At 48.7% G+C, this 16,434-nt stretch overlaps 1 protein-coding gene across 3 annotated transcripts in view; it reads left to right on the top strand.

The window, feature by feature from the left end:
- The first annotated feature begins 228 nt into the window (after nucleotides 1–228).
- The window catches only part of TSPAN12 (tetraspanin 12), a 50,857-nt gene continuing 34,651 nt past the window's right edge, over nucleotides 229–16,434 (top strand). Inside the window, exons 1-3 of one of the 3 annotated variants that reach the window (XM_029073900.2) lie at nucleotides 229–325; nucleotides 1,614–1,934; nucleotides 10,198–10,280. In XM_029073900.2, coding sequence (XP_028929733.1) covers nucleotides 1,869–1,934; nucleotides 10,198–10,280 — 149 coding nt within the window. In that variant the 5' untranslated portion in view covers nucleotides 229–325; nucleotides 1,614–1,868. Of the gene's footprint in view, nucleotides 326–1,080; nucleotides 1,298–1,613; nucleotides 1,935–10,197; nucleotides 10,281–16,434 lie in introns of those variants that run through there. The other 2 variants (XM_029073902.2, XM_001516297.5) reach the window with 2 other exon arrangements.

Genomic DNA, 16,434 nt, shown 5'->3' with positions numbered 1-16,434 from the left:
CAGCTGAGCGGGGGCGGAGGCGGGATTCGAACCCACGCCCCCGGCCTCCCCCGCCCGGGCCCTCGCCCCTGAGCCACGCGGGGGAGGGGGGCGGGGCCGCCTCGGGCCACGCCCACCCGGCGCCCGCCGACGTCATCGGGGGGCGGGGCCCAGAGGGGCGGGGGCGGCGCATGCGCCCCGGGGTGGGTGGGCGCAGCTGGGGGCGGCCGGCGCTGTCCGGAGCGGGCCGGGCTGGCCGGGAGGAGCCGCCGCCGCCGCCCACCAGGAGCCTTTCCCGCCCACGAGCGGCGGGCGGAGGGAGCGGGATCCCCGGACCCCCCAGGCGGTAACCGGCACGGTCGCTCCCTCTGCCCGGGGGCAAACAACTGGGGTGGGGGGTTGGCGTCGCCCCTGCAGCACCGGCCCCCCCTGCCCCAGCTGCACCAGCACCCCCTGCACCTCCTGCCCCAGCTGCCCCAGCACCCCCAGCACCCCCTGCACCCCCTGCCCCAGCACCCCCAGCTCCCCCTGCCCCAGCTGCACCGGCACCCCCTGCACCCCCTGCCCCAGCTGCACCAGCACCCCCTGCACCTCCTGCCCCAGCACCCCCAGCACCCCCTGCACCCCCTGCCCCAGCACCCCCAGCTCCCCCTGCCCCAGCTGCACCAGCACCCCCTGCACCCCCTGCCCCAGCTGCACCAGCACCCCCTGCACCTCCTGCCCCAGCTGCACCAGCACCCCCTGCACCCGCTGCGCCGGCACCCCCGGCAGCTGCCCCAGCAGTTGCACCCCCTGCCCCAGCGGCAGCATCCGGGGCAGGAAGGGGAATCTCTAACTTGGTGTCCGCATGCCCCCCTCCCCACCCCCGCCCGGCCACAATCCATCATTCCAGGCTAGAAAGCATCCTTTCTCACATTCCCCCCAAGAAACCTAACTTGCCCAGTGGAATTGGACTAACCCCCCTCCCCCCCTCAAGAACTCCTCTCTCCCTCCTTCCCGCCCCCTTTGCCCTTCCCAGACCCTTTCCCCTCCCTGATGACTTTTTGGGAGCAGTGGGAGAGGGCAGAGGGTTTTTTTTTTAAAAAGAAAACTAGGGGCAGTGGAAGTGGAAAGGAGGGGGCCCTAGTACCCTGGTAGATTTCCAGTTTGCTCCAGGTTTCCCTGCACCCGGGAGTCACCCCCAAAGCAAAGGCAGACTTTGCTAAGAGGGTGTTGGGGCGGATGAGCTTTTAAAAATACCTCCTTAATAATAATTACGGTATTCACTAAGCCCTTACTACGTGCCGAGCACCGGTCTGAGCGCCGGAGTGGATACAAGGTAATCGGGTTGTCCCCCGTGGGGCTCACGGTCTTGATATCCATTTTACAGATGAGGTAACCGAGGCCCAGAGAAGTGAAGCGGCCTGCCCGAGGTCACGCAGCGGACAAGGGACGCAGCGGGGATTAGAACCCACGTCCTCCGACTCCCGAGCCCGTGCTCTTTCCGCTAAGCCACGCTGTTTCGCGTAGCCAGGCTGCTGCTTGTAAAGACACCCTGGTGGGGGGTACACGAGAGGGACGTCCTCCCGGGGAAAGTCAAGCAGCGACGTGGCTTTAAGTTTCTTTTCATCCAAGGGTGTCTTTTCTTTAACCAGCAGCGGGTGACACCTGGACTTCTCCGGACGCTGCGGTAGAGCTCCGCCCCAGGATCCAGCCTCGTGCCCGCCGGCCTGCATCGGGGGGCCGAAGTTCCCTCCTGGCAGTCGGCGGCTTGGGAAGGACGCGGTGGACGGAAGAATGCCCGTGTGACCTTTCCCCGTCCCCTCCCTCGCCCCTGCGCGTCGGTGCCGCCCGGCCCGGCGCGGTAGGATGTGGTGAGAGGATGGGGGTTTTCCGGCGGGAGACTCACGATGGCCAGGGAAGATTCCGTCAAGTGCCTGCGCTGCCTGCTCTACGCCCTCAACATGCTCTTTTGGGTGAGTCCCATAAGCCGTCTCCCTACGCCGGACGGGTGGCCGGGCCTCGGCTGGAGAGACGGTCGCCGCGGCCCCGGGCGCGAACTTGCTTCCGGCCACTCTTCCTTTGCCAGAGGCGCTCAGGGCCCATTGCTTCATGCCCTGTTTCACTCCATGCGCTGGTCAGCCTTTGACTGGCCAAAGGGAAATGAAAAGAGGAATGCCTAAGAGCTGGTTTCGTTGTAATTAGTCTTGTGGGATTATAATAATGATGGTATTTGTTAAGCGCTTACTATGTGTCAAGCACCGTTCTAAGCGCTGGAATGATGGTGGTATTTGTTAAGCGCGTACTGTGCGCCAAGCGCTTTTCTAAGCGCCGGGGTCGTTACAAGGTAGGTTGCCCGACGTGGGGCTCACACTTTTAATCCCCATTTGGCCGATGAGGTAACCGAGGCGCAGAGAAGTTAAGTGACTTGCCCAGGGTCACACAGCAGACAGGTGGCGGGGCCGGGATTAGAACCCACGTCCTCTGACTCCCAAGCGCGGGCTCTGTCCACTAAGCCACGCTGCTTCATAAATAAAGGCAGGTAGGTTGGCGGGAAGATAAGGGGATTGTTCAGTGACAGGACTGCAAGGGGATTTATTGGTTGTTTCCTGGGATTTCAGAAAGCCACACTCCCTAGAAGTGTGATTAGGTTATCATAAACATGCAAAATCTGGTCGAAGCGAGCCGTCCTACTGTTTATTGTGGTTCTTCTTGGCAAGGAAAGTTGGCTTCACTTATCAAAAGATTAGCTGGATGTGTTTTGGGGGAGCTTTTTAGTGGGAACTTTCTCACATTCCCTTTGCAAAGTCAGAGAGAGAAGATGTAAGGCATTTTCCCTTGGCCAACTGAAGGCTTGTTTAAAATGCCATGAATTGTTGGAGAGAATAAAATAGCACAGGTTTCCTCAGCCGATGGAAGACGATTTTCCTTCGGGCCAGCGGCTTCTCTAGACTCTGGGCTCCAGTATGGTTGTGGCTTTCAACGAAATGCTACTGGTTATCCGGGACTGACTTTAGAATTTTATATTAAAAAAAAAAAATCCAGGATCAGTAATTTAGTCTGGGCAATAAAAGTTCTTTGAGTTAGTGGAGCAGAAATTCTAACACCCTCCTAAAAACATTAACTCTGAAGGAATTAAACGAGAAAGTAGTTAAATTCATTAAACAGTACTTAGGGGGAAAACACGGAAGAAAAGAAGTCTCTCCATACTAACTCAGGAACCGATTTGAAAGCACTCTCCTAATTTTCTTTTGTCGTAAAGGATCTGATGGGTCTGAGAACTCGTGCAGTATGAAGGTTTAATTCTAATGGTGAATTTCTTTTGAACTCATTGCTTATAAGTGTCAACTCTAAAGTAATTTCAGGTATTACTGGGGCATAGTAAGACAGAAGTTTTATACAGTTTAGTCAGGAAAAGAGATTTGCGTTGTAAGAGCCACTGACTGCCCCACGAAAGTGCCGAGTCCTTTATCTGAGGCCTTAAAAATTTCTAGAGGAGACGATTTATAAGAACCGCAAGGTCACCAACACACACCCATTCAAATTCTTACCATTCAGCTCTTTTCAATCACGCTTGCATGGATAGAGTCTTTTCGTCGGTAAAATCACCTTCAGAAATGAAAGACAACTAGACATAGTAAGAAGCTGAATCGAGTAAATAGGGTGTGTATATGTGTGCGTATATAAAGGCGTTTATGCCCTTCGGTTATTTACTTTTCTCTCTATTCATTATGTTTTCCCATGGCCACCAGGAACGTGTCCCCGGCATGTGCAACCTGCAGTTGGCAAACAAAAAATCGGTCTCGGGACCCGAGTCTGCGTTATTATAGGCCGGGGGTGTCTGGGAGCCAATCTGAGGATCTGATCTGGGAGCCAATCTGAGGGTCATGAGGAGTGAAGGGAAGAGAATATGGCTCTAACCCTGCCCTTAGATCATCTCAGTTCTTTTTGTTTCTTGAAAATGCCAGAGGTTTAGCCTGATTTTCCTCGTGTTTTGTGTGTCTTGTTTTTTTAAACCAAAAGTGTAGTAATCCTTCTTCAGTTTCTAAGCGGGCATCTCTTAACTGATCCGGAAAGGGCCGTGATTACCCATTTTTTAAGGAAGCAGCAGTAGTAGCAAGGAAGGCAAACTGTCCTCATTGATTAAACATCACAGCTAAGTTATGGCAAATGCCTGGAAAATGCATCGGGAATCCAGTACTCCCTGTTTCTGGGAGAGAAGGGCAGATCTGTAAAAGGCTCAGAATCTTTACACCCTCCGGCCCTCTGCACCCTATTTCGGTTCTCTGACTGGAGCGGACTCTGGGAAGTCAATTCTCCATCTTCTTAATGGGAGTCAGAATCCCCATATACCTTGTATTTATTCCAAGAGAAACTGCACTTCATTAACCTGAAGTCTATAATCGAGATCGGTTCATATAAATGGGGTGAAGGGCTTTCGTTATTTGACCCCCGGAATTTAAATCGCCGGGGAAGAGTCCTCGAACGCATGTTTGGCCACTGATATCATAAAATTAACCGGGGCATTATGGATTTGTGTTTTCCTCTTTGTTGCCACTGTCGAGAGCCCAACTGCCACAGATGATTTTTCCCCTCGTTTCCAGTGACTTTAAGCCAACTCCCTGAGTTAGCATGGCCAGGAACTGGGGCAGAAGGGAAAGAGGGGTCAGGTGAGTCCCGGGTAGTTTCTTAGGGGAGTGATAGCAAAGGGAAGCTTTCTGTGAAAAGGTTGGGACCTCTTAATACGTCCGCTTTCCTAAAAAATAAGACATCGGTAACACCTGCGGCCTTACGGGAGGGTCATTTATCTATGGTTCTGTTTATCTGTTTTGAGGGTAGTGATGCCTGTCTACTTGTTTTGTTTTGTTTTCCGTCTCCCCCTTCTAGACTGAGCCCGTTGTTGGGTAGGGATTGTCTCTATCTGTTGCCGAATTGTACTTTCCAAGCGCTTAGTACAGTGCTCTGCACACAGTAAGTGCTCAATAAATGCGATTGAATGAATGAATTAATAATTGTGAGGCAGGAAGGAGGTGGGTGAAAAATTCTCCATTAAGCACTAGTTTTCGATTTAGTGTCTGGGGATTCATGGAGCACCCTCAAAATAAACAGCACTGTGCTAGGTGTTTGTTCCTGACATTTTGTTAGTGGATTTGAGGAGTATTCATAAGTGTCTGTTACAGGATATGTCAACGTTGATTCAGGGGTTATTTTATGTCTTCTCGATCTCAAAACACGCCAGTTCATCGCCACAGAATAACAACTTTACTAGCTGTGCACCGAGTTCCAGAAGATATTTATTAAACGCTTCCTATGTGCCAGGCACTGGACTAAGTGCTGGGTGGATACAAGCTAATCAGCTTGGACACAGTCCATGTCCCACAGGAGGCTCACAAGTTTTAATCCTCGTTTTACAGATGGGGTAACTGAGGCACAGAGAAGTTAAGTGACATGTCCGAGGTCACACGGCAGATAAATGGAAGAGCTGGGATTAGAACCCAGCTCCTCTGACTCCCAGGCCTCTGCTCTTTCCCTTAGGCTACACTGCTTCTCTTCTTCTTCCTCATTCTATCAAGTGCCAAGTTAGACCGCTCTCAACTGTGGGTGATGGAAAGAGGGGCAAAAGATTTCATTTTTGCAGCACTGGGGAAGTCGAGAGAATCACCTGCCAGGTATAGAAAATCATCACAGAGACCCTAATTTCCTTAGTCACAGTTCACGATTGAACAGTTATCTTCAGATAGAAGGTTGGAAAGCATGATTGAAGTCATGCCCCGTGTAATAATGCCGGACAGTTCCCCTTAGGGTTCGTTTCTATCTCGCCCTCTCCCTTTGGCTTGTGGCCCTGGGCCCAGGGAAGCGGCAGTCTTGTTCCTTTTCCTAATATTAAAGGAGTAAACTGCACCGAAGGATTAACCTGCTTCTATCGGGAGGCCAGTGATTCCTTTCAGGTCATGAAATGCTGCCTCGGAGCCTCGTAATCGCTTGTGGACATCACGGGGGTGAGTAGTTTGAGAGTTGTTCATTCACCACAGGATCAAATGCAGCATTTAAAATATTTACAGAGTACCCAGAATGCACCGCCCAGAACAGAGGATTAGGCAAAAATCTGCCCGGTGGGCATAGAGCCTTTAATCATTTGTGGACATTGAAATTCTTACATCTCTCCGGGAATGTGTTAGAAAGTTGTAAGGGATGACCCATTCTGTTTGGCATCAGAATTCAAAACATATTCTCCTGGGGTAAGGTAGTGTGGTGAAAATCTGTGCCTTAAGAGATGGACAAGAAAGAGGGACTAAGGAAAAATAATTGGCTAGAAAGAGAAAGCCAGGTTAAAAATGACCACCATTCGGAGTTTCAGAGTGGAGAGCCACAATGTGAGGGAAAGTCTGGTGTGAAGGAGGAGGTGGGACTGATCGTCTGTTACATTTTTCTGATAACCTTTGCCCTTTGATGAGTGTGGGGTGATGTCTGTGAATGGAAGCCTGAAGCGGTGAAGCCTAGGGCCTGGGTTTACTACCAGTTGTGTACTACAGCCCCACCAGCAGCAAGTCAGAGCAGACACATGACTCGATTCCCTTGGAGAAACAGTCCCAATGCCTACTTTGTGCTAAGGGAGGATAAATGTGAGCAGTTTGCTTATTGGCCTTTGCTATCTGATGGCTCTCTTTAACGCTTAGTTTGCTGGCTGACAGGAAATGTTTTAATTCTGATGGGTTTCTTTAATGCTAAAGTTTGCCATGTCCCTGGAAATCTTGTTTCAGCTCTCCTTTCTGGGAGTCTCTGATACACCACCAGATGAATGGCTCTCTAAAGGTTAAAAACACAGGTCGAGAAAATCTTTTCTGAGATGGAGAATTCATTTGCATTGACACCTGCATTTTAGGTCACCGAGACGTTGAACCTAAGGAGTGGTCTGAATGTCTTGGATTTTCCCATCCCCAAATTCTCTTTTGCCTAAGTCTCTGGAGAGTTGAGGCCCAGTTATTTTTGGAACTGAAAAATCTACTTAATTTGCATGTCAAGGGACCATGTGAGTCAAAAGTTCAGTCCTAGGTCCCTCTACAAAGAGTTCAGTCCCAGCTGTCTCTAGAACATTACTGATTCATTCAACATCTCTTGGGTTTAATAATGTTGGTATTTGTTAAGCGCTTACTATGTGCCGAGCACTGTTCTAAGCGCTGGGGTAGACACGGGAATCAGGTTGTCCCACGTGGGGCTCACAATCTTAATCCCCATTTTACAGATGAGGTAACTGAGGCACCGAGAAGTTAAGTGACTTGCCCAAAGTCACACAGCTGACAAATTGGGATTCCCATCTTAGAAATGGGCAAAGCAATACTTGTATCATTCCTCTCCAAGGGACTGGTATTTGTAAATGGAAATTGCCGGATAAACAAAATATTATTAGAACTGATACCTAGCGTCTTTGGGGGTGCTGAAGCTCAGTGGGGTTCTGTCACTTCTCTAGTACTTACCGAGTATTTGAACCTGGGTGGTTCTAAGATTTTTATGGATATTTTGGTTGTCAGGAGGAGTCATATGAAATACTGATAATTGAAGATTGATTTAAATATAAAGCCTGGTGGTCCAGCCAGCAAGTGACTGTGAAGCCTTCTGCCAGTAATATTCTGTATAAATGTTAATGGAATAATATCCCCTTCAGGTCCTGGAAAGGTGGCCACTTTAAGACATGGAAATCCTAAACCTTAGCCTTGTCTCCAGAAACAAATTATTAAAATAAAGTAAAAATGGCACCACAGAGAAATCAAAAGCAAATTTTTGCTCAGTTCTCCAAGTTGTGAGAAATAGTTTTAGAACTAAAACCGTATCCTGTGTTCCTGGTTCCAGATGTGATTTAAACTCTTTGTTCCCATCGCCTTCATAGGTGCCCCCTAGACTATAAGCCCCTCTAGACTGTAAGCTCATTGTGGGCAGGGAACATGTCTATCAATTCTGTCGTATTGTACACTCGCAAGCGCTTAGTACCGAACTCTGCACACTATAAGCACTCAGTAAATATGACTGATTGATAGTCCTACTCCTGCTGTTAGTCCACTGAAAGAGCATGGCTCTGGAAATCAGGAGAATGAGGTTCTTCAGGCTTTTGCAAGTCAAGGGGACTAAGCCATCACTGCTAGGGATTTCTGACTGGAGATTCACCTAATAATAATAATAATAATGTTGGTATTTGTTAAGCACTTACTATGTACTGAGCACTGTTCTAAGCGCTGGGGTAGATACAGGGTAATCAGAGTGTCCCACGTGGGGCTCACAGTTTTTAATCCCATTTTTACAGATGAGGTAACTGAGGCACAGAGAAGTGAAGTGACTTGGCCCAGGTCACACAGCGGACGAGTGGCGGAGCCGGGATTAGAACCCACGACCTCTGATTCCCAAGCCCGGGCTCTTACCACCAAGCCGCGCGCATTCTAGCAGGCATCCTGATAAATAGCTGGTTAATCTAGTTAGCGAAGACGACAGTGGCCACCGAAGTTCTTCGGTTCAGCACCAGTGCTATGTTGTAGTCATTTTGGCCTTAATGTCCGGCACATAATATCGAAAAGGCAACGACAAGAAATGGTCGCACTTGGCACCTTGCCGCATCCCTGCCACCTCCTTGCTTTTTGCAGTCTGTGTCCTGGGGAGCCACCTCGAACCAGGACAAGACGGTGTGAGAGGTGCGGGACAGCCCACTAGCATTGTAATCAATTCCCGTGATAGGTTCCCTGTCCTGAGATCTGAAGTTCAAGAGTCGTCTCTTCTTAACAAGACAGGGTGAGAAGCAGGATGGCCTAGTGGATAGAGCATGGGCCTGGAAGTCAGAAGGATCTGGGTTCTAATCCCGGATCAGCTGCTTGTCTGCTGTGTGACCTGGGGCAAGTCACGTAATTTCTCTGTGCCTCAGTCAGCTCATGGTAAAATGGGGATTCAGACTGTGAGTCCCATTTGGGACGGGGGCTGTGCCCATCCTGATTAACTTATATGTACCCCAGGGCTTAGTACAGTGCTTGGCATGTAGTACGTTCTTAACAAATACCGTAAAAATTAAAAAAAAAATCCAGAAGGCATCAAACAAAGCAGCAATAGGTTGGGGACAGAGAGGTTATGTGGGTGGTGAACCCGAATTCACTCTGTTTTTCTTCCTTCCTTTCCACATATTTCTTTTCAAGGAAAACAGTTGAGATCTTAACATTTTGTACCCCGGTGACAAGAACTGCTGAAGATGTATTTTAACCGTTTGCTCAGGCATCTCACTAAATCTGTGGGAATCAATACATTCTAACGCACTTCTGTCTGAGGCTTCTACTATTAGTTTTTTCCTGTTACCTGTTCAGCTGATGATATCTGAGCACTTTCTAAATGCAAAGCACCAAGGATCTGGGAGGATACAGCAGAAGCAAGACACACATTCCTGCCCTCCAAGGAGTTTATAATCTAATGGGAGAGATAGAAGTTATTTACAGATAGGAGCGCGAAGAAGAGGATGGTTATAACAGATAGCAGTGCACGTGTCGGTGTGGAATAAGAGAAGCAGCATGACCTCGTGGAAAGAGCGTAGGCCAGGAAGTCAGAGAACCTGTTTTCTGATCCAGACTTTGCCACTTGTCTGCTGTATGTGACCTTGGACACGTCACTTCACTTCTCGGTCCCTCAGTTTCCTCATCTGTAAAATGGAGATTCTATATCTGTTCTCCCTCCCTCTTACACTGTAAATCCCATGTGGGACAGGGACTGTGGCGGATCTTATTATCTTGTATCTTCCCCAGCAGCAAGCACAGCGGTTGGTATATAGTAATGATAATAATGATGGTATTTGTTAAGCGCTCGCTATGTACCAAGCACTGTTCCAAGCACTGGGGTAGGGACAGGGTTATCAGTTGTCCCATGTGGGATGCCTAGTCCTAATTCCCATTTTACAGATGAGGTAACAGGCACAGAGAATTTAAGTGACTTGCCCAAGGGCTTAAGAGCTTAACAAATACTACAATTATTATTAGTATTGTGAAATTACAATAAATAATCGACTTTTCAATAACCGACTGTTGGCCCGAAGCAGAAGGGATAAATGTGAATAGATGAGAGGGATCAGGTATAAAAAGGTCAGTTTTGAGCTGTAATCAGAGCGTGAGCCAAACGGGACAAAGTCCCGCCGGGTCATCTTGGGCTCTCTATCGTGACTAAATGTTGTCAGATTCAATCCTCGGTGACACATGGTTTTTATTTTCCTCTCCCCGCCAGGTGATGTCCGTCAGCGTTTTGGCAGTGTCCGCTTGGATGAGAGATTACCTGAATAACGTTCTGACATTAACTGCCGAGACCAGGTGGGATTGCTAGTGAATCGATCCATTTACTGGAACACCGATACCAGACTGTCAGCTCCTAGTGGGCGGGGTTCGCGTCCGTCAATTCTGTCGTATTGTACTCTCCCAAGCGCCTGGTACAGCGCTCTGCCTATAGTAAGTGCTCCTCTAAATGCAGTTGATTATTACTGCAGGCTCGTCTTCAGATCAGCTGGGATTCTGTTACATCCTCCCCGTCTCCCACCAAGATGACACAACATCAAACCCGTTTGGGCCTTTTGCCATTTGCTGCCTCTCGATTCAACTGGAGTATTTCCGTGGAGTTCTTAGTTAACACCATTTTCTTAATGGCATTTGTTAAGCGCTTACTCAGCGCGACTCAGTGGGAAGAGCCCGGGCTTCGGAGTCAGAGGTCATGGGTTCGACTCCCGACTCTGCCCCCCCGTCAGCTGTGTGACCGCGGGCAAGTCACTTCACATCTCTGTGCCTCAGTTCCCTCATCTGTAAAATGGGGATGAAGACTGTGAGCCTCACGTGGGACAACCTGATGACCCTGTATCTCCCCCAGGGCTTGGAACAGTGCTCTGCACATAGTAAGCGCTTAACAAATACCAACCTTATTATTACTCTGTGCCAGGCACTACGCTAAACGCTGGGGTAAATACAAGATAATCTTGAGAGAAGCAGCGTGGTCTAGTGGCTAGAGTATGGGCCTGGGAGTCAGTAGGAACTGGGTTCTAATCTTGGCTCTGCCAGTTACCTGCTCTGTGACTTTGGGCAAGACACTTAACTTCGCTGTGCCTCAGTTATCTCATCTTGTTTTTGTTTTATGGTACTTATTAAGTGTTTACTATGAGTCAAACACCGTTATAAGCGCTGAGGTAGGTAGAAGTTAATTAGATACAATCTCTGTCCTGCACGGAGCTCACAGTCTGAGTAGGAGGGAGCACAAGTATTTAATCCTTAGTTTACACAGCTGAGTTGAGCTTGTATCTGCCCCAGCGCTTCCTGCAGTGTTTGACTCGTAGAAAACACAACAAATACTCCAAAAAAAAGATGATAATGATGGTATTTGTTAAGCGCTTACTATGTGCCAGGCACCGTTCTAAGCGCTGTGAGGGGATACAAGGTGATCAGGTTGTCCCACGTGGGGCTCACAGTCTTGATTCCCATTTTACAGATGGGGTAATTGAGGCACAGAGAAGTGGAAGTGTATTGCCCGAAGTCACACAGCTGACAAGTGGCGGAGCCGGGATCAGAACCCTTGATCTTCTGACTCCCCAGCTCGGGGGTCTTTCCACTGAGCCATGCTGCTTCTCTATAATTGGGTTGGACACAGTCTCTGTCCCACATAGGGTTTACAGTCTTAATCCCCATTTTACAGATGAGGGCATTGAGTCCCAGTGGAGTGACTTACCCGGGGTCATGCAGCGGACAAGTGGCGGAACACGGATTAGAATCCAGGTCTCTGTGACTCCTGGGCCCACGCTCTTTCCACTGGGCTATGTTGTTTCTCATTATTTCTCAGAAAAGCAGCGTGACTCAGTGGAAGGAGCCCGGGCTCGGGAGTCAGAGTTCATGGGTTCGAATCCCGACTCTGCCCCCCCGTCAGCTGTGTGACTGCGGGCAAGTCACTTCACACCTCTGTGCCTCAGTTCCCTCATCTGTAAAATGGGGATGAACTGTGAGCCTCACGTGGGACAACCTGATGACCCCGTATCTCCCCCAGCGCTTAGAACAGTGCTCTGCACATAGTAAGCGCTTAACAAATACCAACATTATTATTATTTTTTGGCACTTACGATGCGTATGTTTTGTCTTCCCTGCGTGCTTCCTCGGCTGGCACCTCTAGGTCCGGGCCCATCCGCTACATCCCCGTGGCTCCTAGCACTCGATCTATTTACCCTTACGCCGGTAGCTTCTCCTCATCCTTCCCTCCCAGCTTCTCTTGTTTTCCCTCCATCCAGAAGGTGTCTTCTAGCACCACAGGGGAGCGGCGTGAGCTGTATCGGTAATAGTAATTATTAAGTGCTTACCGTGTGCAAAACAGTGTGTTGAGCACTGGGAAAAAAATACCCAGGTGGGAATTAGACAACGTGGGAAAAGAAACCGAGTGGCCTGGTGGATGGAGAACAGACTTGAAAGTCAGAGGACCTGGCTTCTATGCCCGGCTCTGCCAGTTGTTTGTCGGGTGACCTTGGGGAAGTCATTTTACTTCTCTGTGCCTCAGTTCCCTCAACTGTACAATGGGGAGTCCATGCCTATTCCCCTTCCTTCTTAGACAGTGAGCCCCAGGTGGGACAGGGATTGTGTCCAGCCTCATCAACTTGTATCTACCCCAGTATTTAGAACAGTGCTTGACACATAGGGAATATATCTGTTTATAACTCTCTCTCCCAAGCACGTAGTCTAGTGCTTTGCGCACAGAGTAAGCACTTAATAAATAGAAATCACTGACCTACTGACAGAGTAAGCACTTAAATATATTAGTAATAATAATGTTAATAAGACAGAGTCCCTCTAGCAGAACCTATTGGGGAAGCAGCGAGTTTCCCAGAATTTCTCCGAGCATGCTTGAGCATGCGCGGGTGGTTCCAACGTGCTTGTTTCAAAGCTGAACAAAGGAATGAGGGCAGACCCACCCGTTCCCCTGACAGGCCCTGGGAATTTAGGTGGGGAGAGCTATTCAGACCATCCCTCGTGTTTTTGGAGTGAAAAAAGACATTCTTAGCCTGCAGAGTAACTAAGAAGATATGCGGGAGATGCTTCATACAAGCAGTAAAATAGTCTGGTGGAGTCGTTTTGGGTTTTTTATGGTATTTCTTCAGCATTTATTCTGTACCAGGCACAGTAGTAAGTGCTGGGGTGGATACCAGCTAATCAGGTTGGACACAGTCCATGTCCCATATGGGGCTCACAGTCTTAATCCCATTTTACAGATGAGCTAACTGAGGCCCAGAGAAGTGAAGTGACTTAGCGAGGTCAACCGCAGCAGACGGGTGGCAGAGCTGGGGTTAGAACCCAGGTCCTTCTGACTCCCAGCCGGGGCCATGCTGCTATCCCCTTGATTCTCTTTATTCCTATCCTTCTTGTCTGTCCGTCCCCCCCCCCATTAGACTGTAAGCCCATCAGAGGGCAGGGACTGTCTCTATCTGTTACCGATCTGTCCATTCCAAGCGCTTAGTGCAGTGCTCTGCACATAGTGAGTGCTCAATAAATACTATCGAATGAATGAATGAACAGTGAAAGTTCAGTGTTTCACGCTAGCACTCAGTCTGCCTCAGTCTAGTCTCTCTGGCTGCCAACTCCTTTCCCGTATCCTCGCTCTGTCCTGGACCTTCTTCCCCCTTGTAGCCGACAGGCCGCCACTCTCCGCATCTTCAAAGCCTTATTCGAATCCTACCTCCTCCAAGAGGCCTTCCCTTACTAACGCTCATTTTCCCCACTGTATTCCCCCTCCACCGTGGGTCGCCTATGCGTGCCTGTATTCCCCTCAAGTACCTGGATACTCATCTCACCCTCAGAACATTTATGTACGTCTCCTGATATTCTGATGCTTCCTTATCTGTATCTACCCCTCTAGACTGTGAGCTCATGGTAGGCAAGGAATGTGGTTATTATATTGTTGTAGTCTCCCAAGCACTTAGTGTAGTGCTCTGCGCACAGTAAGCGTTCAATAAATGCGATTGACTGACTGTCATTTATTTTAATGGCCGTCTCCCCCACTAAACTGTAAGCTTCTTGTAGGCAGGGATTTTGTCCAGCGACTCCGTTGCATTGTACCCTCCCAAATCGTAATACAGCACTCTGCACGAAGTAAGCGCTCAGTGAATGCCATCGATTCATTTGCAATCACTGTTTTGTGTGATCCTCTCCCCATTTGGCTTCAAGTAAGGTGGTTTTCAAGATCTGCGGCTGAGAGCCGCTCTTTCAGATTCGTCTTTAGCAACGCCCGTAATAATGGAGCACCTCCGTGAGCAGAGCGGCGTACTAAACCATCATCATCAGTGGTATTTACTGAGTGCTTACAATGTCAATTCAACAGAGTTGGCCACAGTGAGCTTACAGTCTGGAAGGAGGGAGACAGACATTAATATAAATGAGGAATTTGAGATAGATAATTTAAAGATATGTTCGTAAGTGCTACGGGGTCGAGGGTGGCGAGAATATCAAATGCATGGATGGAGAGGAAAGGGTGGATTTTAGCAATGTTGTGAAGACAAAACTGACAGGACTTGGTGACAGATTGAATATGTGGGTTGAGTTAGATGAGTTGAGAACATTGCCTAGGTTTCGGGCTCGTGAGATAGGGAGGCTAGGGCTGTTGTCTACGGTGATGGGAAAGACGGAGAGGACAGGGTCTGGGTGGGGGAATAGGGAGTTCCACTTTGGACATGTTAAGTTTGAGGTGTCGGTGGAAAATTCAGATAGAGGATGTCCCGAAGGTGGGCATGCAGAGAAATATAATGCAGTACACCTCCCCTAGAGGGGCTTGCAGTCTAATGGGGAGAGAAAAGAAAAGGACAAATCCACATGTCTACAAACGGATATAAAATACTAAGAAAATTAGGCACAGATCCCCCCGATTTACTTTTGCTGTACGTAGTGCTGTGGGGAGCTGGAGTGATCGATTAAAGAGGCCGGTTGGAGTTAATCTGGGAGGGCTTCCCAAAGGAGGTGGTTTTGGGTAGCATTTTTCAAGAAGGGAAGGGGCGTGTTTAGGAGAGTGAGGAGAGCAGGCTAGGTGAGGGACCGACATGTTCGGAGGTGGGAGAACCTCAAGGAATCTGGTGAGCAGTTTTGCTTCCCTTCAGCTTTAATATTGCCAACTTGAAGCAGGAATTGAAGGTGTGAGCTTCTCGCACTCACTGCAGTTTTCCCTCCCTTCTGTAACAGGATGCAGTCAACAGTAGTTACGAGGCTCTCTCTTACTGGGTCCAAGATGAAAAACTGATAATCCAGGGGAAAGGAAGAGGACGCTTCCTCAAGAAAATTGGAGTCGTGAAATCCAATCATATTGTTAGACTTGCTCGTTTAAAGAGCGAGGTTTTGTTTGAAAAAAAAGCTAATCACAATCTTACACTCAAAGCTGGAATAGAGAAGTGCTGCATCTTGTGATGGGAAATAAATCACCTTTTTCTTTCATTCTCAGTACATTCTTCTTTTATCCTTTACGGTAGAATCTCAGAATACTAGGTGCCTTTGTCTAAATTGTTTTATTTGAAAAAAATCTTTGACTTCAACTGTTATAACCTGACGTATGGGAACATCTCTTAAACCACGCAGGCCCATCTGTGCGGTCAGCCCTGCCCTCTGGGGCCAGCTCTGACCCATTGTGACTTCGCTCATTTCCTCTCACTCTCTCTGGTCTTGACAATGCTCAGTGTGTCTCTCTCTCTCTTTGGTGTGAATGAATCCGGGGATCGGTTTGAGCCCTTCCGGCAACCCCGTGGCCTCATTCTGAGTCAGTTAATCAATTTAGGGGCAGGAAATGTGTCTGACAACTCCTCTGTACTGTACCCTCCCAAGTGCTTCCAACAGTGCTGTGCACACGCTAAGCACTCAGTTATAGTCCATCGATTGACCAGTAGGTATTTGATTCATTCATTCAATAGTATTTATCGAGCGCTTACTGTGTGCAGAGCACTGGACTGAGCGCTTGGAATGTACAGGTCGGTAACAGATAGAGACGGTCCCTGCCCTTTGGCGGGCTTACAGTGTAATCGGGGGAGAGGGACAGACAAAAACGATAGCAATAAAGAGAATCGAGGGGATGGACATCTCATTAAAACAATAGCAAATAAAGAGAATCAGGGTGATGTACATCTCGTTAACAAAATAAATAGGGTAATGGGTATTGAGCACTTACCTTGAGCAGATGCTTTAGTAAGTCCTTGGGAGAGTACAATAATCATTCAATCAGTGGTATTTATTGAGCACTTACTATTAGAAGAGTACCGTACTAAGTGCTGGGGAGAGTACGGTACGGTAACATCGGCAGATTCGATCCCTGCTCGGCCCTTTAGACCGAAAGCTCGTCTTCTAGACTGGAAGCTTGTCGTGGGCAGGGAGTGTGCTACCGACTCTGTTATATCGTGCTCTCCCAAGCACTTAGGACAGTGCTCTGCGAACGGTAAATACTCAGTAAATATGACGGATTGATTGATTTGAAAGG

Source organism: Ornithorhynchus anatinus, chromosome 10 (genome assembly GCF_004115215.2).
Source record: "Ornithorhynchus anatinus isolate Pmale09 chromosome 10, mOrnAna1.pri.v4, whole genome shotgun sequence".
In the NCBI taxonomy this organism is placed as follows: Eukaryota; Metazoa; Chordata; class Mammalia; order Monotremata; family Ornithorhynchidae; genus Ornithorhynchus; species Ornithorhynchus anatinus.
This window is presented reverse-complemented; position numbering and strand designations above follow the sequence as displayed.